This window comes from Panicum hallii, chromosome 1 (genome assembly GCF_002211085.1).
Source record: "Panicum hallii strain FIL2 chromosome 1, PHallii_v3.1, whole genome shotgun sequence".
Classification (NCBI taxonomy): Eukaryota; Viridiplantae; Streptophyta; class Magnoliopsida; order Poales; family Poaceae; genus Panicum; species Panicum hallii.
Window position 1 is genome coordinate 47,452,925 of NC_038042.1, and position 25,904 is coordinate 47,478,828.

General features: G+C 48.9%; 2 protein-coding genes across 2 annotated transcripts; one reads left to right on the forward strand and one right to left on the reverse strand.

Annotated features, from left to right (window-relative positions):
* Positions 1 to 20,236: 20,236 nt before the first annotated feature.
* LOC112897695 (ent-kaur-16-ene synthase, chloroplastic-like) lies at positions 20,237 to 21,450 on the forward strand. The gene is made up of 3 exons (XM_025966057.1): positions 20,237 to 20,500; positions 20,582 to 20,723; positions 20,803 to 21,450. The coding sequence occupies exons 1-3, from the start codon at positions 20,355 to 20,357 to the stop codon at positions 21,448 to 21,450; spliced, it is 936 nt and encodes a 311-aa protein (XP_025821842.1). The 5' UTR covers positions 20,237 to 20,354.
* A 727-nt stretch (positions 21,451 to 22,177) lies between these two features.
* LOC112877298 (proline-rich receptor-like protein kinase PERK2) lies at positions 22,178 to 23,326 on the reverse strand. The gene has a single exon (XM_025941551.1). The coding sequence runs from the start codon at positions 23,245 to 23,247 to the stop codon at positions 22,771 to 22,773; it is 477 nt and encodes a 158-aa protein (XP_025797336.1). The 5' UTR covers positions 23,248 to 23,326; the 3' UTR covers positions 22,178 to 22,770.
* Between the last annotated feature and the right edge of the window lie 2,578 nt (positions 23,327 to 25,904).

Consider the following 25,904-nt stretch of genomic DNA (forward strand, 5'->3'; position numbering starts at 1 on the left):
AGTTTCTGCCACTGCTTGTTAAATTTTTGCTGATTTGTTTCCTTGCATAGTCCCTTGAACATATCCATAAGGTGCTTGTTCTTGAATTGCCTGAAAAAATTTGCACCGATGTGTCTCATGCACCACCTACTGCGAACATCACGCCACTTGGGCGGCTCTCCGGTGTCCACACACCCCTCCTGCAAATCTAGTATTGCCCTCAGTATGCCGGCGTGACGATTATGAATCAGGTAGACATCTTTCCTATCCTGAACGACTGCAAGCTTAACCCATTCCAGAAACCAGTACCAATTATCTGTGTTCTCACTCTCAACAAAAGCAAAAGCAACAGGAAGCAATTGATTGTTTCCATCCACTCCAATAGCTGTCAGCATTTTCAATCTATACTTTCCTATGAGAAAGGTCCCATCGATGCACAGGAGAGGTCGGCAGTGTTGGAATGCGTTAATGTATGGACCCAAGCTGAAAAAGACCCGCTGCAATATGTAGGGCGGACCTTCTCCTCTGTCTATCCTTTTCAGGTTATAATAGATTTCTGGATTTCTCTGACATAGGATGGCCAGCAATCGAGAAATATTATCATATGCAGCCTCGAACGTACCAAACCTCATCTCCAACACCTTCTGTTTTGCACTTCACGGCTCGCTGTACGAGATGGTATATTTGTACTTTTTCTGAATATGCCTCATAATAGACTTTGGCTCAAATGTACGACAAGATAACTGAAGTCGCTGTTTACCCATTCTTCAGGCACATCATCATTATCATCAGACGAATCGGCATTCGTTGCTTCATCCAATTCACGTTCTTCGTCTTGCAGCTGTTCAACAATAAAGGGTATGTTCTCGCCCTCATCAGCCACGCATTGAGGTGCTGCGGTGCCACCTGCCTCAATGTTTGCCTCCTCAAATTCTTCATCAATATTTTCATCCCCCGGAGCAGCTTCAATGTTTATTAAAGGATTCTGGTGCACACTGACAAGAAGTATCAGTGGCCATTGCCAATGACTTGCATTTTGCAGATAAGTTAACCAGTCCTCGTTGCTTGCAAGTGGCATCAGCTCCCAGATCAAAGCGTGAGTGGTACGATTTATGACGCACTGAACACTCACAGTGTGTGTCTCCTGATTAATCCTTAATCCCCTCATTAACCAGTTGCATAGGGATTTAAATGTCCTCTTGTGCGGTCTAGTAATTCCTCTGACCGCACAGTTGAATTCACTTAAATCTACCCCATTCGGCCCATAAATCACATTTCCTTCTCCGTAATATATACTGAAAATACCCTTCTCGGAAGACATATCTGTCAATCATTAATAAACTAATTATACTACATATTAATACACAACGACCCTAAGTTTCAGCGATTCCCAGATTATATTTTTCAGATTCTAAACTATTCAGAATATAAATTATACTAAAAACAATTGAAAATACTAAAAACTATTCAAAACATAACTACTCTAAGAAATATTTCCTAAATTATAGTTATTTTCAAGAAATTATACGGTTAGAATGAGAATATACCTCCAAATCGACGTCTGAACAGGGCTTCGCCGCTTCCTCTTCTCTCTTCCTCTCCTCTCTTTCTTTTTTTTTCTGGTTTTTGCTGAATAAAATGGAAATTTAGGGGCAGGTGGGGGCTTATATAGCTGGGGGGGACCTCCCGCCCGACCAACGGGCGGCATGCCCCTCGGCACCACCTCCCGCCCGTTGGATGGACGGGATGCCCCCACAGGGATCTCTTCACGAATAAGATAACTTTCTTATTTGCGAACAGGCCCTCGGGGAACCTCCCGCCCGCTGGATGGGCGGGAGGTCCCCGGCCCCACGTCTCCCGCCCGATCAACGGGCGGGAGGTACCCATTTTTCTAATTTTTCCCAACCGGCCTGTGACGCCCTGAGAATCCACCAAATTAAATCACGCGCTAGAGTGCTTTGTTTAAAAGCCGTTCGTCGTCAAAACCCTAGCCCTAATCCTTTCTGAACGACACCGAACTTGACCGCTGTCCTATCCCGCACCGCTCGGCGGCCGACGACCACGCGCGACCGCTTTTCCGCGATCAGCGCCGGCGCGATTCTTTTCGTCTCGCGCAGCGCGCGGAGGACGCACGCGCGTGGCCGACCGACCGCGGTTGCCGCCGCGATCGGCGCCGACGCGACCCCCCCTTCCCTTTCTTTTCCCTCTTGCTCTCTCCTTTTTCCTTTCTTTTTTTTTCTTTTCTCTCTCCCATTTCTTCTCTCTTCTTTCTTCCCTTTTCCCTCTCTTTCTTTTCTCTCTTTTTCTCTTTCCCTCCTCTCTTCTCCTCCCTTCTCTTTTCCCCTTTTCCCCTGCTCCCGAGCGCCGCCCGGCTCCTGAGCCACGGCCATCTCCCTCCCCTCGCGCGCACACGCCCCTGGGCTCGGCCGCCCGTGCCCACGCGCGCGCGCCCCGCGCGTGCACCGCGTGCCGCGCCAACCGCCGTGCCGCCCGACGCTTGCACGCGCACGCCATGCCGCGACGCCGCGCCGCCCGTCGCTAGCCGCGCCGCCCGCCGCTGTTCCCCTGCCGCTTCCCCGCCCTGTGCCGCACAACGCCCGCCCCACGTGCCCGCACGCGTGCCGAGCCGTCACGTCGCTCCGGCCTCGCCGCCCGCGCCGCCGCTCGACGACACGGACGCCATAACGCAGACGCCATTAAGGCGCCCCGCGCCGCTCGCCAGCCTCCCCACCGGCCACCACCGCCCCACCGCCTTTGGTCGTCTATAAAAGGACCCTCACCCCGCCCCCGAGCTCGGCACCCGCACACGGCCTCTTCCCCAAGCTCGTTGCACCGCCGCCGCGCACCGCTCGGCCGCCGCCCGCTGCCCGCCGTCGCCCGGCCCCCTCGCTCCACCTCGGCCCAAGGTGAGGCCGGGGATGGGATCCCCGTGCCCCCCTCTCCCTCATCCCCCTACCCCGAGCCGCCCTTTGGCCCTGGCCGGCCGGCGTGCTCGCCGCCGCCGCCCCTGTTTCCCCTCCCCTGTTTCCTGTCAACGGGAGAGGAGGAAGGAGGGGCATTTTGCCCATAGCCCCCCCTTTTTCCCTGTATTTCCCCAAAAAGAACCCCCTCCCTTAATTACTCCTTTTTGCTAAAGAGACCCTGCTCTTTCTAGCATTTCAAACCAAACCCCACCATTACATAAACCTAAATATGACCGACACCCTTTAGCATGCCCTGAGTATTTCTAGTATTCGCAAATAGGTCCGTACTCCTTCCGGATAATTGCGAACAAGCCCCTGGACCCCTGTTTAACCCCTAAACCCCTCTTTAACTCGTCATTTTATGCACCAAACGGTCTCCGATCGACCCGAAACTTTACCACACCCATTCTAGTATAGTTCTAGCCATGCCATTAAGAAACCACCCAAAAATATTACCCCTAACTCCGTAACTAAATTATTTCCGATTCAAGCTCAACGATGAAAGATTTTAGTTCTTTCGTTTGATTGTGTGTCTGTTTGTTTGCGCCTTAGAACACGGAGTGAACGAGGAAGGTCCTGACTGTGACCAAGCGAATGAGGACCAGTTCTGCGACCCCGAGCCCGAAGGGCAGTGCTTCGATCAGGACCTCCCGCAAGGGTTTGATGATGGTAAGTTCAATCCCGCCCTTTGATGCATGTTTCTGTCCTAGTTTTTATAAACTCAACCCAGTGGCCTGTTTTATAAAAATTGCATGGTTTTGCTTGCTGAAAACATGGTAGGATAGCCACCCTTGTTTGTGATAATCATACCTTGACCAACTGGTTTTATAAAGAAAGTGTGTGTGTGTGTGAGAAGGGATAGAATGTGGTTTTAAAAGACGAGTCAAGCGGGATGGATGGCATTTCTGTGTGAATTGCCGTTGGTGTGCTCGTACCTGTGTGGTTGAGCGAGAAAGGGAGATATCCATCCTATCACCCCTAAGGACCGAGTTGATGTGTCGTCTCACCTAGCTTCCTGTCGTGCAAACCACTTGACCGTTGTATGGGCAACGGCTTAGCATAAATCCCACTAGTTAACCTGATAGCCATCAGGAGAGCTGAGAGCAACGGGTGATCAAGGAGAAGGGATAAGCTCTGTGTGACTTATGCCCCGGTTAAACCTCGGAGATAGGTCGAATGACCCCTTGATGGATCCCGTGGTGGTTAGTCAGGTCTAGCTAAGGTGGGTAATGGCTTAGTTGGGATCTGCACAGACACTACGGTGATCGTGTTGTGGTACCCCACCTGTGGGTAAAGTTGCACACCTCTGCAGAGTTAAAATCTATTCGAATAGCCGTGCCCACGGTATTGGGCAAGTTATGGTGTGGTCACATAACTAGTGTTTCTCTCCGGGAATGGTTGGGTTGGTGTGAGTTGTTTGGGAAAGTGTCCGACAGTGGCGCCGTATGCTACGGCGGACGGGGAGTCCAGTAGCAATTTAAAACTTGGATCCTATGTGGATTGACATCGTGTGCTCCTTGGTACTAGAAAACTTGTTCTGAAAATATTTTAAAACAAACCTTTGCATACAACCGAGTTTTCCGCAAATGAACCATAACCTTATCCTTGGATTGTCCTGTGCATTGATTTCTGTTATACCCCCTCCGTGGGTGTGATTGGACTTGCTGAGTACGTTTGTACTCACCCCATTCTTACTTTTACAGTGGAAGACCCAGACTACGTTCCCGAAGACATCGAGTAGGGTTTCGTCCTGCACCCAGTCTCGCCTGTGGTTAAGGCCACCGTTGGAATTCCGCATGGCGCAAGACTCTGATGATCCTCTTTTCGTAGCTAGTGTAGTAGTGTGGGTTTTAGTTGTAATTCTCACGATAGTGGCGCTTCACTGCCCATTACCGCGTAGAGTTGTACGGTGATGTACCATCTGATGTAATAAAAGTATTATCAGCCTCCTGGGACTGATAAAGCAACACTTTTAAGCCTTCCCTGATGGGGGATGCTTCACGGCCCCCCTTTTTCCAATTTTTTTAATCCCTTTTTTTAAAAAAATTCGTGAGCAGGACGGCAAGAGCGCCGCCCGACCCCTCGACGCGGATTCCCCGCAGCGCGATCCTGAGGATGGCGCGGTGCCTGCGCCTCCACGCGCAACAGAGGCGGCGCAGGGGCACCACCGCACCGGCGAGGAGCGACATGGAGGGCGCGCGACGCCAGCTTGTCATTCATCGTGAGGCCCTTCCAACAAACAAGAAGCCGCCGTTGCGGACGTCGATATGAACGACAATCTTCCCATTAGCCTCTAAGGCGGTATACGGCTAGCACATACATTGTGCATTTGTCCAATCCGTGAAGGCCAGGCCGACCCCGGTGGCGCGTCCCCATCTTCGCCGGAGACTCGGAAGGAGGAGGAGCCACCGCCGCGGCGGAAAGCGACGAAGCGCACGGCGCTGGGGGCGGAGGATGAGCCGCCAACCCCGCAGAAGACCCGCGCGTGCAGCAGCGAGCCCTAGCCGATGCCGATCCTGCGATCCACCTTCAATTCATGTCAGCCCGGCGTCGGCCGCAGAGAAGGGGAGCGAGAAGGGGAACGCCGGAGCATTGGCTCCAAGCCCCGATCGAGGAGGACGATGTCTGTCTGGTGCGGTGACTCAGGGCGCTCGCCAAGGAGTTGGTCATGGTGTGCGATCGGAGCTAGAGCCACTCATAGGTCAGCATTCAGGCAGAAGCTGCTTCTGAAGAGAATGCCGTTGAGTTTCAGAGTTCGGCGCCCGTTGATTCAGCCCGTGTTTGGGCCGCGCATCAGTGCCAGGACCAGAAAGGCCCAGCCCGCCTACTACTGGTCTGACGTGGATCGTGCTTGCTCGCAATGAAGGGGCTGAGCCCATGTAACAGTTGGATATACTCCCTTCGCCTACAAATGTTAGACGTATTTTGACGGCAGAAAATCAATTTTTGCAAACTTTGATCAACAATTAGTTAAACTATATCTACATTTAGTGTATAAATTTCGTATCAATGTATTTTCTGTATTCAAAGTGATTTTAAGATTACATATATTAAGTCTTTAACTATATACGTACATCATATTATAAGAGAAATCATGGATCAAAATATATTGTGAAAGATTTTACCTGGTTAAAATATATCTACATTTCTAGAAGAAGGGAGTAATAAACTCTGGTTTGGGGATGCCGGCGAAGGTATATGGTGGCTAGGGGATGCAGATGCATCCACGAGAAAATAGAAAACCAGTGATTTGAATCAATTTTTCAGCATTAATGCATCTCCATACCTCAAGCTCATGCACCCACAAGTGCACCAAGCAAGTGCATCCTCTCTAATTTGCTCTAGCTTCACACCGGGTCCACACACAACGCGGCGGGTGACTTGGTTAGAGACTTAGGTTGAGTCCAGTGGTGGGGGGAGATATCTCCCCGCCACGTCAGCTCTCACCCTCACTCTCACCCACTCTTACCTCACCCCTCCAATGCAGAGGCTATAGTACCAGCTCTCACTTCTCTCTCCTCCACGTCAGCTTTTCTTTTCCACATTTAATTATTTCACTCTCTTTTGTTCGCGTACGCAAAATAATTCAATAAACTAATTTTATTCAACTAAAAGAAATACCGATTACATCATAATTAGAAAAGGAAATTACATCGCAATTAAAAATAGCAAAAATACATAATAATTAAAAGAAAATTCTAATCCTCCTCCGAATCCTCATCTAGTCCAAGCTCTTTTTCCACCATCTTGATGGTCTTGAAATGAGTACGTTTTTCTGCTTCATCCATATCCGCGGTTGATCGGAACTTCATTATGTTCCATTGCTTGAATAGTTTAGCCTTCACTAAGCCACTCCACATATTCTTCATTGCAAATGCTTTACTTTCTACCGCACTACTTGATTAGGATTCCTTCCCCTTCCCCTTCTCCTTCCCCTTAGCCTTCTCCTTCCGCTTAGCCGCCTTGGCCCTATCACGGCGTATTGGACGAGTCTCACTGTCCTGCTCGGTGTCTTCTGTTCCGTCGGAGCTGTACTCACCCAAAATTCTGAGGCGGGTTCTCTTGCTACTCACATCGGATCCGCTGCCAGGATCATGTTTCGCTGCCCACTTGGGTTCGTGGCGAACAGCTCTCCACCAATGATGGCGCTTGAATGCTGTTGTCACTTTCGGGTCGTTCTCGTACCCCGGGGTTGCGGCGAAGAATTGACATCGGAACGGCGATGCATCGGAGAAGGGTCATCTTGGGGAGATGATTGTGACCCGTCGGACTGTAAGAGATCGGTGAAGGTATGGAAATTTGGAGACCAACCGGTCATGGTGGAAGAGATTTCGGATTGTAGAGGAGAGAAATGAGCTCAAATGGGGTGTGGGAAGAGTGAAAACCGGGTGGTGGGGTATTTATAGGGGGTTGGAGATGAAATTTGAAATTTTTTGTAATTTTTTTCGAATTTTTTAGAGTTCAAACAGTCAAATAACGGCTAGTTCAACGGATAGTCCACGTGGACCAATCAAAACGCACCACGTCACGTCCTCTCGCCCGCGCACGCCGACGCCAGCGCACCGCCTCGCTACCGCCCGCCTACCGCCCTGGCGCGCCTGCCAACGCGGGCGAGAGCGGGACGATAGCGCCCTCTCCCGCGCCCGCTCCCGCCCGGCGGGACTGCTACCGCCTTCTCTCTACCTCTCGCCTCGCTCTCGCCTGAGCTGGGCCGACAGGGGGGCGGTACCGCCCCCCATTGGCACCAGCGCCGAGTGTTGTCTGTTCAGAGGCGCCAGGCTTGAAATGTACTGCAGCTTTGTGGGTTTTGGAGTTTTACTTTCTCCTCTCGCTCATATACAGGTGCGACATGTACTAGTTCAAGTTGGGGCCTGGATGATGAACTAGTTGGTTTGATCCCCTCCTAGCTTTTGTAAACTCTTTGGTGGTTTGCGATGTCTACGGAACCTAGGAAGTAATAAAAGTGAGCTCTAAATTTCTTCTTGGGCACGGTACCAGGTACTACACCTGGTACTAAAGCTCGCTTAATACTAGGTCCAAAATTTCTATTGGATGAAAAAGTTAGCTTTCTAGTACTGAATTCTGTCGGAAGACGTTGGAAGGCATATTGGCTACATGTATGAATAGATGTCCAGGTGGCCCGCGGCCCAACAGCCCGATCCAAGGCACATTTTTTTATCCGGCCCAAGCACGGCCTGGCACGGTGGCCATCGTACCCGTGCTGGCCCGGTCCACTGGCCATGCCCGAGCGTGGGCCGCCACCCCAGCACGCTGGGCGGCACGAGCTCGGCACAGTTAAAAGAGCCGGCCCATTAAGGATCCGTTACCTTCCGCCCCATATAACATGAATGAAGAAAAAACTCTAGCAGTGAGACTCCTCGATCCTCCTTCCCCAGCCGCCACATGCCTCTCACTCTCACCCTCTCCCTCTCCGTCTCCGAGATCCAGTCGCCCGCCTCTCCCTCACGCGCGCTGCCGCCACCCTTCTCACGCTCGGAGCTCCTCCCCTCCGCCGCCACGCCGCTCCCCCTCTCCTCTACTCCACCGCCGGCACGGCTCCCCCTCTCCTCTCCTCCACTGCCGGCATCGCTCCCACCTCCTCCCCTCCGCTGCCGGCGCCACTCCCCTTCTTCTCTACTCCACCACCAGCGCGGCTCCCCCTCTCCTCTCATCCACTGCCGGCGTCGCTCCCCCTCCTCTTCTCCGTCGCTCCCCCTCCTCTTCTCCGTCACCGGCGCGGCTTCCCCTACTCTCCTCTGCCGCCGATGCGGCTCCCAGGCTCCGAGCCTCCCATCGCACCCCATGACCCCACCTTACCGTCGCCTCCCTCCCTCGTGGGCTGTGGGCCAGCGCAGCACGCGCAATGTGCATGTGCTTCACGGGCTGGCCCAGCATGAAATAGGCCTATTGCCTGGGCTGTTGGTGCAGCTCGTGGGCTGGCACGGCCCAGCACGGTGGGGGTGCAGTGCCGAGTTTGGCCCGGCACAAAGTTGGTCGGGCCTAGCCGGGCCCATGCCAGGCCGGGCTGGACCGTCCGTTTGGACATCTATACATGTATGTGTTGACCTTGATGAGCATGCAACAAAGATTTTATCAGACGATGCGGCACCATTATTTGGAAAAGATTTCATATATGATATATATCGTTGGGAAGCTTATTTCACTACCTCCGATCCGTTGGATTGGATTGATGGGCATTGGCAACGGCAAGTTGGCAACTACTACATACCATTTTCCAGGAAACACCATGTCACAGGTGTGTTCTATCTCTATTACTATCAGAGCAAGTAAGCATTCGCTGTAGTGGCGGAGTCTAGTTAGGGTCATACTGGGCTCCGGCCCTCCTTGCCAATAAGAAACTGGTAAAGAGTTCAGCACGTATCTGTTGCACGTCTGCTAATTTTGCATGAATGCATGCATATCTCACATACATCTCTTCTTCATTAGATCTAGAGATGTAGAACTTAACTCAGCTAACGGAAGCTGTAAAAGCTGTTTCCTTTCACGCTCCGCCACTGATTCGCTGCACGGTACACGTACCTGATCCTACGTCGTCGATGGAGGCAGAACCGTACGCGCGTCGTCGTCTGCTGCTTGCTTATCTTCATCAGCAACTCGCGCTCTGGCCTCCGGCTGCTAACTACGGTAACTTTCCTAGCTTGCACGTCTGTGCCGTCGTCGTCTTCTTCCTCACGGAACCAACGCAGGCCACTGCGGAGGTGCAACCTGCAGGTAGCGGGAAAAGTCCATGCGTGGTTGCTGTCGTCTAGATAAAATGCAGCAGCATTATCTGCACCTGCATTTACCCACATCACACACGTCCAGTGCCGTGTGTGGGTTGCATTGGCAGAAATTAGCAAGTGGCTTTCATCTTTTAGTTCTTACCAGATCAGGTATGCATCTAAGGCTGTGTTTGGTTCAGCTGTGGATTTCTGAAAATCTAATTTCTAGAATAGCTGTGGGAAAGCTGTTGTGTGGAATCAGCTGTCGGAAAGCTGAAACCTGTTTAGCTGAATCAACTGCCAACTGTGGATTTCTGTAAAAAATGTCTGTTATGCCCCTGAGGCCATGTAAGAACGTTTATATTCTAATTAATCACATGGACCTGTAGATGACCATTTTTAGAGAGGAATTTTTCAAATTTATCAATATTTAATATATATACTAATGTATTCAATTTTATAATTATCATCTTTTTGTATTTTATTCTAAAAATTATATATAACAAATAAATAGACATCAATTTTCCTTTCTTCTTTCTTATATTTTTTTTCCTTCTCTCTTTTTCTCTTTTTTCCCCTTTCCTTTTCTATTCCCTTCCCGTACTCGGAGGGCCGGCGACCTTCTCCCGTCGGAGGGCCGGCGAGCTTATCCCCCAGCATCTCTCCATCTCTCTCTCTCTCTCTCTGTGTGTGTGTGTTGGAGGAGGCAGGGGAGGCGCGCAGCGAAGGAAGGTCAGCGCGCGGCGGCAGACGTGGGCGGGGTGCTCCGTACGGCATCCGCGACGGCCGCGAAGGCGGCGAGCTCGGCGACGAGGTGCGGGTTCGGGAGCGTGGCAAGGTAGTCGGCGTTGTCGGCGGCGGCAGGGGGAGGAGGAGGAGGAGCTCCAACAGGCGTGCAGAGAACCGGACCCGCATCGAGGTAAACACCGCCCCCTTTTGAAATTCACCGTCACCGAGCTTCCCTTTGTCAAATTGGTGACCGGCGAAGCGGGTGCAGGTCGTGGGGGACCTCCGTACACCAAGCTGCCGCCGTTTGGAGCTCGGGAAGCCGTCTTCCCTGTCGCCGACGTCTGCCGCCGCTTCGAGTTCGGTGAGCACGTCGCCCCGACCTTGTGTTCGCTCTCTGGACCCCTTCTCCCCTCTATCTCGCTCCCCAGGATGCCGTGAAATCGAAGAACCCGCCGCCTCATCGAATCGTAGCCGGGAAGGATGACCTCGACGAACGTCGCCTCGGTGGTGGTCGCCGCCGACGGAGCCGCGCATCGATGGTGGTCGCCACCACTAGATCCACGCAAATGCCGCCTCGGGAGGCCGGAGAGGGCGCCGCGATGGGCAAGAACTCCAGCCGCCAGAGATGGGTAGGAACTCTAGCCGCCGGAGTAGGGGAGGGTGGCGGCGCCCCTACCCCAGTCGCGTTGGAGACGAGAGAGCACGAGTCGGGGGAGTCTCGGGAGGAAGGAGAAAAGAACGAAGAACGAAGCGGTACGCTCATAACCGATGGCAGTGGGTAAATAACGGGTAGAATCGGTGGAAATCTGGGATGCCAGCTGATTTCGGAGTGAACTAGGGGAATCGGTCGATTCTCCGGAATCGCTGTGCCCGTCCAACCCCTTTAGTTACGATAGTAGATTATGTGACGCGAATCGGTCGTCCGAATCGGAACCAAAGGGACCCTAAGTATATATTAGTATAAATTGGACGGCAAGTCCAGTGTGTACGTACTCGGCACTAGCTCACTACTCTCTCATCTCAATCGTAGTATACTAGAGCTAGCGTCAGAGAGAGAAAGAGTTGCGAACTTGCCTTGCAACCGGCAAACAGATCATCGAGCGAGGTGCCTCATCACTTGGCCGCTACGGCGCCGGGCTTCACGTCGTCACTGCTCCGGCCGGGGGCGGAGCGGGAGCAGTGGCGGCGCCGGCGACCTCGCAGACTCCACGTCGCGGCGGTAATTAACGATCACGATCCATCCCACACCGCCACACTTGCACGCAATCAGCAACGTCCAGGACCGGAGGTGTTTTTTTGTTTTCAATTTTTCAAACTCAGATCACACAGTAAATTCGTCTTCCGGTGTAAACTGCAAGCAATTAGTAATAAACATCTTTCTCACGATTGCATATACATATTGTACACCACTTCATGATCTCATAGTTTTGTTAGATCTTGTAGATGCATTATTATTCAACTACAAAACCAGGTAACATAGGCCATCCAACTATCCTGCGCAAATTTGGCTCTTTGTGTAGTTTCAAAGGTAGTTTTTATTTTTTTAAAAAAAATTCTAATTAGATCTAAAAAATAAAAAATAATCTATTTTAAATCAGAAAAATATGAAACTAGTATCAAAATTTTTCTAAAAATATAACCTATCTATTATTGCTCTATTTGAAACTTATTTATTCAAAAATAATAGGCATAACTATAAGCAACCAAATACTATGAACATAAAAAAATTGGATCCAAATAACTAACAAATAGAGTGTCAATAGATAGGTTACATTTTTAGAAAAGTTTTGATACCCATTTCATATTTTTTATTTAAAACAAATTACTTATGAATTTTTTAGTTTAAAATTGTATATTTTAAATTTTCATAAAATGAAAATCCACCTTTGAAACCACCCAAAGGACCAAATTTGCATAGTTTTGATAATTGGATGGCCTATGTTATCCTATTTTGTAGTGAAGGTTGAAAATTTAACTTTTGTGACGGTTCGAGAGTATAAACCGGACTTTTCTCTTATCATAATACATAGCGGCAACGGGAATTCGTTCATGCAAGTTGGTGCCATGTCCAGCAACATCCATCAGCTTTTGAGTTGTGATATAGTAGTACAAAAAGCAAGTTGTGGTTACTTAAATTTACGCGTGAACCCAAATTCTGAACTCAAGCCCTTGAATTTCCAAAGGAAATGAAAACTTTGGGCTAAAAAATCATAGATTCAAAGGCATAAAATTTTGTAATTGCAGAAGTGCTACCTATAATTGCATTAAGAAGAAAGTTTAGAAGTATATATAAAGTTATGGATGCGCCACCAACAAATGAAAAATAGATTACCAACACTCAAATGGATGCGCCACCAACAAATGCTAGCAAGGTTCATTCAGCGACGAGCCCGTAGGAGTTGAAAAATATCACCTTTGAATCTCGAAAAACCAGTTTCCGCCCCCATCTAGAGTAGAGATCGATTTTGAACAGGTCAATAATCAAACATTTCAATATCTCAACACAAAATTACCTGAATTTAGCGACTTTAGAAGGTAGGGTACGGTTTCATTGTACGTATTTGACATATTATAATTTTACAAAACCATGCATAGTTTGTATTTTATCCAAACATCTTGTTTGATAGGTATGTTGTTTTTAAGAAGGATCATTTCTTTACTTGCCGACAAAAGAAGATACCTGACATGTGCATGTCTATTTCACGGCCATATCGACGGTATATTTTTTTTGAATGGAACAGGAGGGGCGCACCCCTACTGCGATTTTATTAAAAAAAAAAGAACAGAAGTTTATGTACAAAGAAGCCAAAGAAAACTAACTAGCTAAGAAAGAAAGAAAAGGTTATAGAGATTGGAGCCAAGACTCTAAAGCGAGAACTAAGACTGGTTTGGTCCTGTGAGAGAGGAGAGACATTTCGTTAACAAAGTTTCTCTTGAATTCTCCACCGAGGGATCAGTATCCAAAGATTCAGTCGTTTCTGGCCGTCCAAATGCTCCAGGACATGAGGATGATGATCTCCATAAAGAAAGGCACCTGTAGTTTTTCCTTGATCTGCCTGAAAATACTTAGCATTGGCCTTGCTGTGATCACTGCAGCTCCAATAGAGGCCCAACAGGCTTTGGCAAAGTTGCAGCATAGGAAGAAGTGTGTGACTGTTTCTAGTTTTTGGAGAATGCACAGGTCCTATGTGTTGGTGTCTAGCTCCATATTTAGTCTGCTGCGGAGGTCACATGTACTTAATCTATCTCTAATCAGCAGCCAAAAGAAGACTTTGTGCTTCATTTGACACCAAAACCACTGGAAGATTGGGTGAACTGCCCGATGACCCATGATTTTTGTTTGTAAGCCTTTGATGCTGAGAAGTTCGAGTTGCCCCAGCTATAATGCCATTGATCTTTGTCGTTATTGGGTTCTAGCTGCTGGATTGTGAGCACCAGATTCTGGAACTGCTAGATGCCATCGACGGTATATCTGGATTTAAGAGTTTGTCTCTGGTATTTGCGACAAAGAAAAAAAGGGTTCAAGTGTAGTAGGAAACTGAAAAGACTGTGGCTTTATACCTCGAACATCGCCATATATGTTCAGTTTTTGTTGTAGGACACTGCAAATTTGTGGGTCGTTTGTCTACATGACACTATAGGAAATAAAGAGGGGAAGACCATTATGCCCCAGGCTTCATGCATGTTACAAAGTTTATGTTAAAAATAAGCAAAAATACAGATAATGAATATAGCAATATAATACATCGTTCTACAAAACTTTAGGATGGCTTATATATAATAATCTATACATGGTGAAAAAAATTCAGGTGGTGTGAAGCTGGGGGCATGATTAATTGTTGATCTTCCCCCCTCCTCTCTAGTGTCCCTGGAGATAGAACCAAAATTTTGCAATGTCCTAAACCAAAATCGAATGTGACATGTCTTAGAGACAAAGACACCACTCTTTTAGTGTCCTACAAATTATTTTTCCTACCAATGACTGTCCGATCCCATGTGCGAAGCCAGTATGCAGTACGTGTATGAACAGGAGAGTATTTGTGAGATCGACGACAAACGTGTTGTTTCCTGTACGAGTAGATATATACAGCCCATCGTTGACAGCGACGACTAGCTAGCCAAACGACACAAGTGGCTACTGTAACATTTCAAGCACTGTAGGTATAGATAGACATTTTTTATAAGAAAATTAAAGCTTTATTGATCTCAGAAAATTAAAATCAAGGTGATATATATTAACTGGATTTATACCATTACAATTATCGTACTTCAGAAATATACCATCACTATTCGCGATATTGTGAACATGTCATCATAATTTTATAATTCTTGGAGATATACCACTGCGTACCTTTTTAGCGTGTTTATAAAAAAATTGGACCAAAATATAATCATCTCCTTCCTCCCATATCATATCCTGTCTGTTTCTCCCCCTCTTCTCTCTCCATCGCTGCCGTCATGTCTGCCGCCCGTGCTCCAGCCTAGTCCCGCGCGCGCCCCGGTCCAGCCTGGCCCCGCGGCTGCCGCCTGTCCGGCCGCGGGGGCGGCGCTTCGGTCCAGACCCGCGCGTCCGCGGACCGGCTCGGTTGCCTCGCCGGCTGAACCGCAGCGACACGTGGCGCATTAGCGTGCCTGCCGGCACGACGGCGGCACACATCCGGCCGCGCACGGGGTGCCGATGCGGCCGGCCACGGGAGCTGCAACACGGGGGGCTGCGGCGGGGTGCTGCGCTGCACGGGGTATGGCCGCGCGCCCAACACGTTAGCAGAATTCGCGCTGAACCAGTTCAACTTTGCCATTCAAAGGAGGAGACGAGCGAGGAGGCGACGAGCATGGCAAAGGAGGAGCCGGACGCCATGGAAGGGTGTAGAGAGGGAAGACGAAGAAGAAGATGGAGGGTATTTTGATCTGTAAATTTTAAAAAATATATTGAAAGAGTAACTAGTGGTATATTTCTGTAAATATCGTGAATAGTAATAATATATCTCCGAACTGCGATAATTGTAATGGTATAAGTCCAATTAACTCTGTACATAATGATCACTCTCAACCTCTACACAGCTAGTACGTGCGCAGCATAAAACACTGACTCCACCATTGTAACACTTGGATTGCGAGAAACCTACTTCAAAAGCGACACCTCCATGAAGATGACGGCACGCACACATGACGACATTGTCATGATCCAACCAGTAAATACCAGACCACGCATTTCACCATGTAGAGAAGATTTTTTTGTCTACATACTATATATGCTTTCAAGAAGAAAGCAAACAATTTCCCACAAGCACAACTAAATAAAAAGATCAGACATAGGGACTTCTTCCCAGAGTTGAGTAACCGATACCCAACTAAAGCGAAGCTCTCGGGGCTTCGTTTTCGTGAGTCAATATCGACGACGTACCATCTATTAGTTCTGTTTTCAGAGGAAGAATATACAAGAAAAATATGAAGTCAGAAATTTTGGTAGTCCATCACCCGCTCATATATCTCTTTTTGCACACTTCTTCACGTACACACACGCAGAAGATCTAGGGAAGGCATTTTCCTTTTTTCTTTGCCGGCGCGCGGCACACCGGCCGTTAGATGAACAACGAAAAAGCTATCTAGACCCTTATTGGAATTACTGATAACTCGCATCATGCCGACAGGCTACCTGGAGCCGGAATGCACCTTGCGGCAGCGGCAGACGAGGGAAGAGCAAGAAGGGAGGCACTACTGCAGTTTTTTTGGAGCGGGTAAAAATTTATTTGTAGAGGCGGGTACGTTACCCGCCTCTGCTTCTCGCAGTTAAACATGTTGTTTGTAGGGGCGGCTAACGCCCCTGAAAACCATTCACGGGTGGGTCACCCTCACCCGCCCGTAGAAATCCATTTTCAGATCCAGGGTCGGGTCGCGGCGTGACCCAACCCTACAGGTCAAATAAAAAAAGTAAAAAATAAATCACCGGCAGCTGGTAGCCGCTGTTGCTCCCCTGCACTGACTCGGGGCATACCGCCGGGGACGGAAAGCATCGCCGCCGCCACCGCTCGTGCGCTTGCCGTCGGAATCCGCCATGCGCTTGCTCGCCGACGAATCCACCCCTGCGCTTGCCGCTTGATCTACCCGCCCGCGCGCTCGCGGCCAGACCCGGCCACGTGCTCGCCGCCACCTCCCGCCGTCGGATCGGGCCGCCGCTGCCACATCCGCCTCCCTCTCCCGCGCCGCGCCGCCACTACTTCCCCGTGCTGCGCCAAGCCGCTACTCCTCCCCCGCGCCGGTAGCTCCCCTGCACCGGCAACTCCGCGCGCCACGGAGGCCCGCGTCGGTCGTCCCGTGCGCTGCTTTCCCCCTCGGGCCGCACAACCCTCCTAGTGCCACCGTGGCTCTAGGTGGCGGGAGAGAGAAGTGGAGATGGAGGCGAGGGAGGAGCGGCTCGATCCGCGCCGTCGCAGCACCACTTGAGCCGCCGTGACTCCGCTAGGTGAGAGAGGGAAGGCCGGCGAGGGAGGGAGAGGAGGGGAAGGGCGGCGAGGGAGGGAGAAGAGGAAGAGGAAGAGAAGGGAGGGCTGCGGGGGAGAGAAGGGATGGGCGATGCGGCGAGAGAGGAGGCGATCGAGAGAGGAAGGGAGTGGATTGGAGGGAGAGAGAAGGAAGCAGACGGGTTGTGTAGGCTGCGGCGGCGCGTCATTGGTGAAGGGCGAGGGGATGCGGATCGATGATGTAGGATCGGGGACCGAGAGGGGGTGGCTCAATTTTTAGGGCGGGTGACGCCATTTCGAGGGGCGGGTGATGCCACCACCCGCCCTTAAAAATATTTTTCTACTTTATTCTAAAAATTTATTTCAATCTTTACATATAGCTGTATGAGATACTATAGAGTCATAGCTGTTAGAAAATTTATAATAATTTTTTGGGATATTAGATGACCTTAGATAAAAAAAGTTATCAACTACAAAATTGTAGACCTTGTCAATCTATACAATTTTGGTATAAAGTTTGACTTCATCCGAGATTATATGAAAGTTATGAATTTTTTTACGTGACTATTTGTAGGTGTGGGTGATGGCGCCACCCGCCCCTATTTTTTTTCAATTTTATTCTGAAAATTCATTTAAATACTTCCATATAGCAAAACAAATCAAAAAAGTAAAATTTCTATACTATGATTATTGTGAACTATAGATAAAAAATATACCAAGTATATTTCAGTGTATATAAAGGTTAAGATTGTTGAAATCTCAAAATATAACTTGTTGTACGAGATACTGTATAGTTATAGCCATATGTAGGTTCATAATAATTTTTTGGACCATTAAATAATCTTAAATGAAAAGTTATAAGCTACAAAGTTTTATATCTCGTCCTTAAAAATGATACCCATTTGCAGGGACAAATGATAGCATAACCTGCCTTTAAAAATGCTTTTTTGAGGCGGGTTGGATGCTACGGTGCCCTCATCTCTGGAAAAAAAACGAAGTAACGAATGTTCTTTTAGTGAGAATCAGGGAGCGGCTTCGCGCCGGCGCCAAGCAGCTGCCGTCGTCCAGCTCGTACCACACGGCTTGGGTCGCCGTGGTGCCAGCACGGGGGCTCCTGCCGCGCCGCGCTTCCCACGGTATCTCGAGTGGATCATGCGGAACCAGCACGACGACGGCTCATGGGGCATCGGCAGGCACCTTGGCCGCCTTCCGCGGCTCGGCAAGGACGCCGTCTCCACGCTGGCGTGCGTCCTGGCGCTCAAGACATGGAACATCGGCGATGACCACATCAGGAAAGGTAAAATGCATATTCCCCGCATTTCAAACTATAATTCAAACTTGTTTAATCAATTTTAATAAAATTATTTGAAAAAATACTAATATTTACTTGATGAAATAAATATATATATATATATCTTGCAGGTTTATTTATTTGATAGATGCTAATATATTTTAACATATTTAATTTGGAACGGAGAGAGTACATGCCAGCATTGGATCAACATTACACCTCTCTTAGTCCTCGTTCTTTGACAGTGACATGTTTGTTCGTTTCAGGGCTTCGTTTTATTGAGAACAATTCGTCTTGCGTTATGGATGACAAGTGTGACACGCCGGTGGGGTTCAACATCATCTTTCCCGGCATGATCAAGTCCGGCATTGATTTGGGATTGGAACTTCCATTGAGACAATCTGATTTCGATGAGATCCTCCGGCTTCAAGTAAAAAGGTTCGTCATCGCTGCAGACGTGCAGATACACTTTTACTTGAAGCGAACCATGCCTTAGCTTGTTTACTGCATCGTCCTTTTTTTTTACTTGTCCTTCTAGAATCTGTACACAGCCAAACTTTCAAAAGTCGACCATTAGTATAGCAATATTATCAAAATTGCCTATATGGAAACTGCATAGCTAGATTTGCATTCAGAAATGCTAATTGAGTAGATTTTTTATTAATATCCATCGGAACAAAGTTAGAATAAAGTAGTACTCAGAACCTGTTTGTTTTGCTTACCAAGTTTGTACGGATGGCAGCCACAGCACAGATCAAGGAAGAAAAGCTTACATGGCATACGTAGCAGAAGGATTAGGAGACATAATACAAGACTGGGACGAGATTCTGCGGTACCAAAGCAAGAACGGCTCATTGTTCAACTCGCCTTCCGCGACCTCTGCTTTCGCAATCCACAGTCATGACACCAATGCTCTCAAGTACCTGGACTTACTTGGAAACAAGTTTGTCAGCTCAGGTGTGCTCGTAGTTCACGGGCATGTGTCAAGAACTCATCAAGAACCAATGCAATTTGACGCGTTCATCTAATGCCAATGGTTGTTTGCAGTTCCAACAGCGTATCCGATGAGCATATACTCACGACTTTGCATGGTAGACACCCTTGAAAAGATGGGAATATCTCATCATTTCTCCTGTGAAATAAACAGCATACTGGACCTGACATACAGGTAATACCTTTGAGTATATCTGCTGCTGCACACCCATCGCTCTTTGCTCCTTTTCACTCGCTAGGCTTAGTTTTCAAGATCATGGCTGCAAAATGAGGAGGAGATCATCATGGATATGGAAACATGTGCAATGGCATTCCGCATCCTGCGTATGCATGGATACGACATCACCTCCGGTATTTGAGACTTATAACATTACTTGTTCTTGTCTGCACTTGGGAAATGCTAATCAACCTCCTGAACCTCCTCTGCAGATGTCTTTTCTCAATTTTCTGAAGATTCCAGATTCCGCGATTCGGTTCAAGGGCAACTGAATGACACCAAGACTTTGCTCGAACTGTACAAAGTTTCTCAGAAGATGAATGGAACCTGGAAAACGTTAGTTCCTGGACAGGTGAACTGCTGAAGCAACAATTGAGCACCAAGAGAGTGTCAAACCATAATGCCCCAAGAGGTAATATAATCTTCGTCACTACACAAAACTTTCTTTGATTGATTCCCATTTAAACATAACGCAGAATTTCATACGCTTCAGGTGCAGTATGCTCTTCAGTTTCCCTTCTACTCTGCCAACGTTGAACCACTAGAGCACAAGATGAACATTGAACATTTTGACATTAAGCGTATCCGAATGCGAAAATCAGCATATCTGTGAGTTCCTTCCTAAAAAAACCTTCCCCCTCTACGAGTAATAAATAATATAATATGAGTTATGAATCTTCAAAATCCTATGAGTTTTGACAACAGAGCATTTTTTATTCATTTTTTTCTTTAAATGCATATGTATTAGGGCGTGTCACGCAACAGATGATATCCTGGCATTAGCCATTGAAGAATTCCAGTCCTCCCAATCACTTTACCAGCAAGAAGTCAAGTACATAAAGAGGTGATGTTCATACATCCATCAGGCCTCCATGGTCCTCATATGAATTGCACCAAGAAACTCACCCTTTAGGCGCTAACTTCCATCCAACTCGTTGTCAACAGTTGGTTCAAAGAGGTTGGACTGGACCAGCTCAAGTTTGGAAGATCGTGATCTTCATGGCTTCCACTGTGTTCCCTTCGAAATCGTCCGCCGCCCGCATCGCATCAATCAAAAACACTCTTTTGATAACTGTAGTCTTCGACTTCTTTGACGGTCGAGGATCAACAGAGGAGCTGGAAAACCTTCTTGCGTTATTTGAGAAGTATGCAGCACTGTCTCCTTCAATTCCTTTGGTTTACTCCGGCAATCAGAATTTATTCCTAACTGATCCATTTATTTGCAGGTGGGATGCACATGCCGGAATCTGCTTCTGCTCTAAACATGTAGAGATTTTGTTCTACGCCGTTTACAACACAAGCAACCAGATTGCAGCGAAGGCTGAGGAGGTGCAGAACCGTCGCGTCGTCGACCAGATCGCCGAAATTGTAAGGCTGCCATCGATCTCCATTTCAGCACTCTCCATTGGAGCTGCACAGGCCATTGATCTGAAACTCTTGCCTGCAGTGGGTTAACTTGGCGAGGGCCTTCATGGTGGAGGCAGAGTGGACGAGGGAGAAGCATGTGCCGACCATCGAAGAGTACATGCCAGTCGCGGAGGTGAGCTTTGCCCTAGGCACCATCCTCGCGATTCCGCTGTACCTGGCCGGGCCGGAGCTCTCGGAGGACACGGTCAGGGGTCCGGAGGATCTGCTCAGGCACACGTCCATCTGCGCCCGCCTGCTCAACGATCTTCAGACCTACGAGAAGGAGCGCGACCAAGGGTACGTGAACAGCGTGCCGCTGTACGCGCTCCGCCACGGCGGCTTGACATCGTCGGCGTCCATCGAGGCGGCGAAGAGGGAGATCAGGAGGGACATCGTGGCCTGCCGGAGGGAGCTGCTGAGGCTGGTGCTCAGGGAGGGCCGCGCCATCCCGAGGCCGTGCAGGGAGCTCTTCTGGAACATGTGCAAGGTAGCGCACCTGTTCTACTTGCAGGGGGATGGGTTCCTCTCGCTGAAGGAGCTGATGGCCGCAGCAAGTGCGACTGTCCGGGAGCCGCTGCAAGTAGCTAGAGCAGAGGATAACGGAGTTTGGATTTCACTTGGTCCGATTATTCATTGCAAAGATGTGCTGAAATATGATTCAGGTTATGTACGTGGTCCATCCTGCTGATAACAAATGTTTGCTGTAAAAATAAAATGGAATGATAGAGCAGCTTCTACTTTGTGACATCCGCAGTGAAATGCACCGGTTTGTTGGAGGAAAAACTCTGGATCTGCAGTCTGCAATGGCTATTATGAGGGTTTTCACGTCTGATAATCTTGGTAGTTTTGAAAGATATAACAACCTCAGCATTATACTGCTACTGAAGCTGAAAGTGCAGCTTAACAGAATACCTCAAGAGAAAACATGAACCCTAAACTTAAAGAACTCAAGATAAAGACATCCCACACATAAGTTACAGTACTCGTACTGAGAACACATCCAATGTTGCCGTGTGTTTATATGTTACCGTATTACCAAACTTAATTGCAATTATATCTGTGCATCAAAAATTCATCAAAACAATATGGATGGATAGAGCACTTAAACATCTACCATCATGCAAAGTTTGAGGTTGAACAAAAAATTGTGCAAGAAGAAACAAAAAGAGAAATCAGCACTTGAATAGTTGTGGGTTCAACTATTCATGGATGATCCGCAACCCGCAACTATTTAAGTGCAGGTTTCGCTTTTTTATTTCTCCTTGTTCAAGTTTTTGTTCAACCTTAAACTTTGCATTATCGTAGATGTTTGTGTGCTCTATCAATTTATATTTTTTGATGAATTTTTAATGCACCAATTTATATGTCATCGTGTTTGGTAACACAGTAATACCTAAAGAGGTGGTAATACTGGATATATTCTCCTACTTGTATAGCAATCAAAGTTTATGCAGTATTTTTCACAAGTGAATCTTCTATTAGCAAAACAGCCTAAATTAAAAAAAAAGATGGCTCTAACATTCAGAAACCTCTTTCCATGAAACTGAAACATCATATCGATGCTGCAGGCTTTAGGAAATATTACTATCCGATAAACCAAGAAAAAACCGTCCGTCCACCATTGCTGGGTCTGCCTCCCTTCCATGGAGCTTCTCAGACCCTGATGGAAACCAAGAAAAAACCGGGGGATGACCGTCGACTGAAAACCTTCCCCCAATTTCAGGCGACTTGAAGCTACGAGGCTTTGAGGACAAAACAAATTCAGCTCATCTTCTAGTACATCTCAGCACGTGTCACGCGGGCAAGGACGGCGAACTGTACAGAAACCGCCGGGCGCCGGACACTACAGTAGGCACGACGAACCCAGCGAGTGTGATGTTGCCCGGCGTCAGCAACTAACAAGCATACAGGGCGGCCGCGCCACGAACCATCCACCCTCCATCTCCAGTGCCGTGGGGGCGCCGCTTGGTCGCTCTCGCGGGTACCACCGGCGGACGGCGCCGGCCGGTTACGCGGGCGTCGGCGACGACGCAGCCGCCGCCGCCGCCGCCTCCACCAACTCCTGCTCCTCGGCCTTGCCCGCGGCCGCCGCACGGCGGCGCAGCTGGCGCGCGCGCGCGCAGAGGAACGCGCCGAGCGCCACCTGCATTGTGATGGCCACGCCGGCGAGCGCGATCCCGAACCTCTCGCCGAAGTTGAGCCGCTGCCACGCCGACTTTTCGGCCGGAGGGGCCGCGCGAGGATGAGGATGGCGCGCGCCCGGGAGTCCCGGCACCGCGGGCGGCAGCGGCGGGGCCTGCTGCTGCTGGTGCGGCGGGGGCGGGAGGTGGAGCGGCGCCGGCGCGGGAGCCGGGGACGGCGAGCCGGCGGCAGCGTCGGTCAGGGGAAGCGAGGAGAGGAGCAGCTGGGCGAGGAGGGCGGTGGCGGCTGCGATGACGGTCAGGGCCCGGCGGGCGCCCGGGGATTCGCTGCCTCGCGGCGCCATGGGGGAGGCATTGGCTGGGCTGGAGCTGGAGGCCGCCTGTGCTCTGGGGGAAGCAGGACGGGACGGGGAAGGGGGTCGTGGAGTTATGAGCAGTGCAACGCGGTTTTGGTTTCCAGCCAGCTTGTGGCGCGCGGCGGCCGTCGCCGTCGCCATCCCGGCCGACGCGCCGTGTGGGGAAGCCCTGCGCTGTCCTCGCCGTGCTGGTCCGGGGAATGGATGCCGCCGCGCTGGCGGGTTCGCCCTCCCTGTCCTGATGGCGATCTGCCCTCCTGCTGATGGAGCTCCTCCTCCTCTGCCCCGCTGGCTGCTGCTGCGGCCTTCCAACGCCCAACGGAAAAAATTGAGTAAAAATGCACCGCCGATCCTCTAACTTTACTCATGATTCCCAAACTTTCAAAATACATATCTAAATTCTCAAATTTGCTAATTATATCATGTGAAATTCAAATCAACAATTTTTAAGTTATAAAATGGAAGTGTTCAACTTACGTGAAGCTTACATGTGGGTCCAAATTTTATTTTTAAAATTTTCTTCTCAACTCTTATATTTTCTAATATTTTTTAGGATAAATTGGATAGACGCCACGGAACTTTTTCGCGTTTTGAAAAACGCCACGGAACTTTTGGGCCTTAGAAAAATACCACGGAACTTTTACTCGGCTTTGATAGACGCCACGGGATACGTTTTGGGGGGGTGTGGCCCACTGTCAGGGGAGAGTATTTCCGTATTTCCAATCGTGCCCCTCCTCACCTCATACATGGCAGGATCTGATCCAAATCTAAAAAAACACAAACACACGATGGAGCCTCTGTTCTTCCCCGAGCGGAACCCCTAGGTAGGCAGCCGCCGCCGCCGCCACCGCCGAGGTGCGCACGCCGCCGCCCGCCGAGCTGCGCCCGACCCCGACCCTCTGCTCCACGAGCTGTGCCCGACACCCCGACTTCCTCCACCTTGTTGTATCAGCGGCACCATGGAAGGGATGGAGCTAGCAGTTCGGTCAGAACCGTAAGTGTCTTCCTACTGTTGTAATTCGATTCTTGTTCGCTTGGACATAGTAACTATAAGGATGATTATAACCATTGTTGACTTGTCGCTTTATAGGATCATGTTCAGAGTAGACGTTAAGGTCGAAGGTTTCATGTCAGTTGATGCTAATGGTAGGAAGCGTTTTACCAGAGGCTTTACACGTGATTGGGTAATGGATAGCGATAGCATGACGCTGGATTTGCTGAATAGTACATTAAAATCTGAAACAAGCTGGGGTGAGAATCGGAAGGTGATTTTTTGGGTGCATGACAAGAGGGCCGGTGAGGATCATCTTATAGATTCTGACAACCAACTCAAAGAGGTCATTGACATGTACAAAGAAGAGAGGAATTTTATGCTTTATGTGTCTGTGTTTGATAAGGAGGTGTGTGAGTCCATTGAGGTTGTGCCGCTAATCAACCAAAGCCATGCACAATCTGCATCTAATGAAGCAGGACCAAGTGCTGCTGCTCATGCAGAATCAGATGATGAGTTGCCTAATATGGATGATGTGTTTGACGCTGCTGAGGAGTATGTGGGTGTTGATGATGAGTATATTTACGGTATTAAGCCACAAAGTACTAATGGGGCTGCTACTGGAACAACCCATAATGAGCCTGCTACTGCAAAAACTAATAATGCTACTGCAACAACCCATAATGAGCCTTCTAATGAGGCTGCTAACCAACCTCCTACTGAGCCAAATGTAGGGGCAGCACGTGCTGCTAGTGGGAATGTGGTAGAGCCAGTGATGAATGACGATGATCCTCAGTGTCTGGTTGTAACCCATGACCCTGAGTTACCATACATTACGAAAGATGCAATTTTTCCCGATATGATTACATTCAGAAAAGCTATTAGGAACCATGCTGTGCAATCTGGTTTTGAATTAGCTCCTGGTGTGAAGACAGATAAGACAAGATTTATAGCTCGTTGCGCTGCCGAGGGCTGTCCATGGCGTATACATGCCTCTAGGTTGCAGGATGAAATAATAGTTCAGGTGATGGTGTAACTAACCATTAATGCTTTGTTTATAATCTGTTCACTGAAACATTTTTTCTTGCAGATAAAATCATTGCCTGAGGAGCACAACTGTTCAACAACCAAGCTATGTGAGGGCAGGATGGCGACACAGGAATGGGTTGCAGATCATTTGACTGACTGGGTTAAAACCAACCCAGGGAAGGGTGCTCTAGCTGCTAAAGAGAAGCTGGAAGAGCAGTACAAAATCAAGTTGAAGTATTCCAAGGCATGGTCAGGACTGAAGCTAGACTCAATGAAAGTTCATGGTACATACAACAACAGTTTTCAAGAGTTGTTCAACTGGGCATCAGAAATAGCAAAGGAGTGTCCAGGGTCAGTTTTGGAGATAAATGTGGAGAAAGTTGGTAGGAGACAGAGATTTAAGAGAATGTTCTTTGCACTGAAGCCTTGTATAGATGGATTTTTGAATGGCTGCAAACCGTATATTGCAATAGATGCAACTAGACTTGTTGGTAGATACACTGGTCAATTAGCTTCAGCTACATCCGTTGATGGTCACAATTGGTTGTTTTATGTTGCATTTGCAATTTTTGACTCAGAAACAGAAAAGAACTGGACATGGTTCATGGAGAAGTTGCACAAAGCT

Excerpts from the sequence above, each read along its gene's own strand:
- LOC112897695 (XM_025966057.1), top strand. The coding sequence starts at position 20,355 with ATGGCTTCCACTGTGTTCCCTTCGAAATCGTCCGCCGCCCGCATCGCA. Across the intron at positions 20,501-20,581 it reads CTTCTTGCGTTATTTGAGAA|GTGGGATGCACATGCCGGAA; the intron begins GTATGCAGCACT and ends ATTTATTTGCAG. Across the intron at positions 20,724-20,802 it reads TCGACCAGATCGCCGAAATT|TGGGTTAACTTGGCGAGGGC; the intron begins GTAAGGCTGCCA and ends TCTTGCCTGCAG.
- LOC112877298 (XM_025941551.1), bottom strand. The coding sequence starts at position 23,247 with ATGGCGCCGCGAGGCAGCGAATCCCCGGGCGCCCGCCGGGCCCTGACC.